General features: G+C 47.3%; 2 protein-coding genes across 2 annotated transcripts; one reads left to right on the forward strand and one right to left on the reverse strand.

Annotated features, from left to right (window-relative positions):
• Nucleotides 1–189: 189 nt before the first annotated feature.
• Tsp_13657 (putative phosphonopyruvate decarboxylase) lies at nucleotides 190–510 on the forward strand (the record flags this gene model as incomplete). The annotated part of the gene is made up of 1 exon (XM_003367985.1): nucleotides 190–510. A coding segment is annotated over one exon (321 nt), but the record flags the coding sequence as incomplete, so codon positions are not given.
• Nucleotides 511–704: 194 nt separating this feature from the next.
• Tsp_13658 (conserved hypothetical protein) lies at nucleotides 705–1,094 on the reverse strand. Its single transcript, XM_003367986.1, has one exon. It carries the CDS (start codon nucleotides 1,092–1,094, stop codon nucleotides 705–707), a length of 390 nt encoding a protein of 129 aa, XP_003368034.1.
• Nucleotides 1,095–1,131: the final 37 nt, after the last annotated feature.

Below are 1,131 nucleotides of genomic sequence, written 5' to 3' on the forward strand. Positions count from 1 at the left end.
AATCGCCTATGCCTCGCCGAATCACACAAACTTGCCAAAAAAGTGAGCAAGGCGGTGAAGCACTTTCAGGAGCGACAACAACCGCACACTGGCGTTATGAAACAAGAGAAGGATGATGTCACGCAGCATTTGGAGGCTCTGTGGCTCTGAGAGTTGAAGAACTGAGCTAGGCAAGAACAGCAATTGCAGCGAACGGCCCTACGAACCGTTGGGCGAGTTGGATGCATCAGTTGCGGCTGCCTGAACCATCACAGACGTGACTGCCCCCAGCTACTCGTCCGAAAACGAACGGCGGAGAGAACGATGGCGACCATCAACCCGCCGACCGGTAGCGTGGTCGCCGTCACAGGTATGATACACAGCTTGAACATTTTGTTGTTGGACGACAGTGATGCGATGGTCTCAGTAATCCCCAAGCGGGTGTGGGATAAGGCTACGTCAGGCCGGAAGTTACACGGAGCTGCGAGACCAATGCAACTGGGCGATGGCGACCTACGGCTGGGGATATAGTCCATCTACACCTAGGGAGATGGAAGGTTCCATTACACTAGAATAACATTTCTTACTCAATGATTGTTGCATTAATTACTTTTATAAAAGGTTTTCTACATTTTAAATTACTTGAAAACAATTAACTTCAAACAAAATTCGCTTTAATTTTCACAAATATACTTTAATGTAAAGTGTAATGTAACGCCCTGCAATCATAGCGCACTCTCTTTCCGTATTTGTCTTTCAAGGTTCCACAGTCTTTGACAATGATCTATGATAAGGACCACCAGCGTGCCCCAGCTCTGTTTCACAACAAGAAAAACGGCGCAGATGACGGTCAGAGTCATACGACCAATTGCTATTGCCATTCGATTAGTCAGTGGATGCTGAATGCTGTCTGAATGGGAAACATGACTGGATGCAGCATTTGGCCCGCCTGCTGTAAACATCCAGCACTTGATCCGTCCCGTTACGTTGCAGCTCTGTCGCTGAACGACCGTTTTCACTTGTATCCTCAACGAGCATATTATTTGTTGGTGGAGTGTGATTCCCGTGTGTGCGTCAGTTTGTAACACCTGTTCCTGCCTCGTGGGGTTGCTCATTTTAATTCTACCACTATTTTAAGGATGGGTATTTCCT

This window comes from Trichinella spiralis (genome assembly GCF_000181795.1).
Source record: "Trichinella spiralis strain ISS 195 chromosome Unknown Scfld3327, whole genome shotgun sequence".
Classification (NCBI taxonomy): domain Eukaryota; kingdom Metazoa; phylum Nematoda; class Enoplea; order Trichinellida; family Trichinellidae; genus Trichinella; species Trichinella spiralis.

What these genes read in the sequence shown, in the direction of transcription:
- Tsp_13658 (XM_003367986.1), bottom strand. Translation starts at nt 1,094, where the DNA reads ATGAGCAACCCCACGAGGCAGGAACAGGTGTTACAAACTGACGCACAC.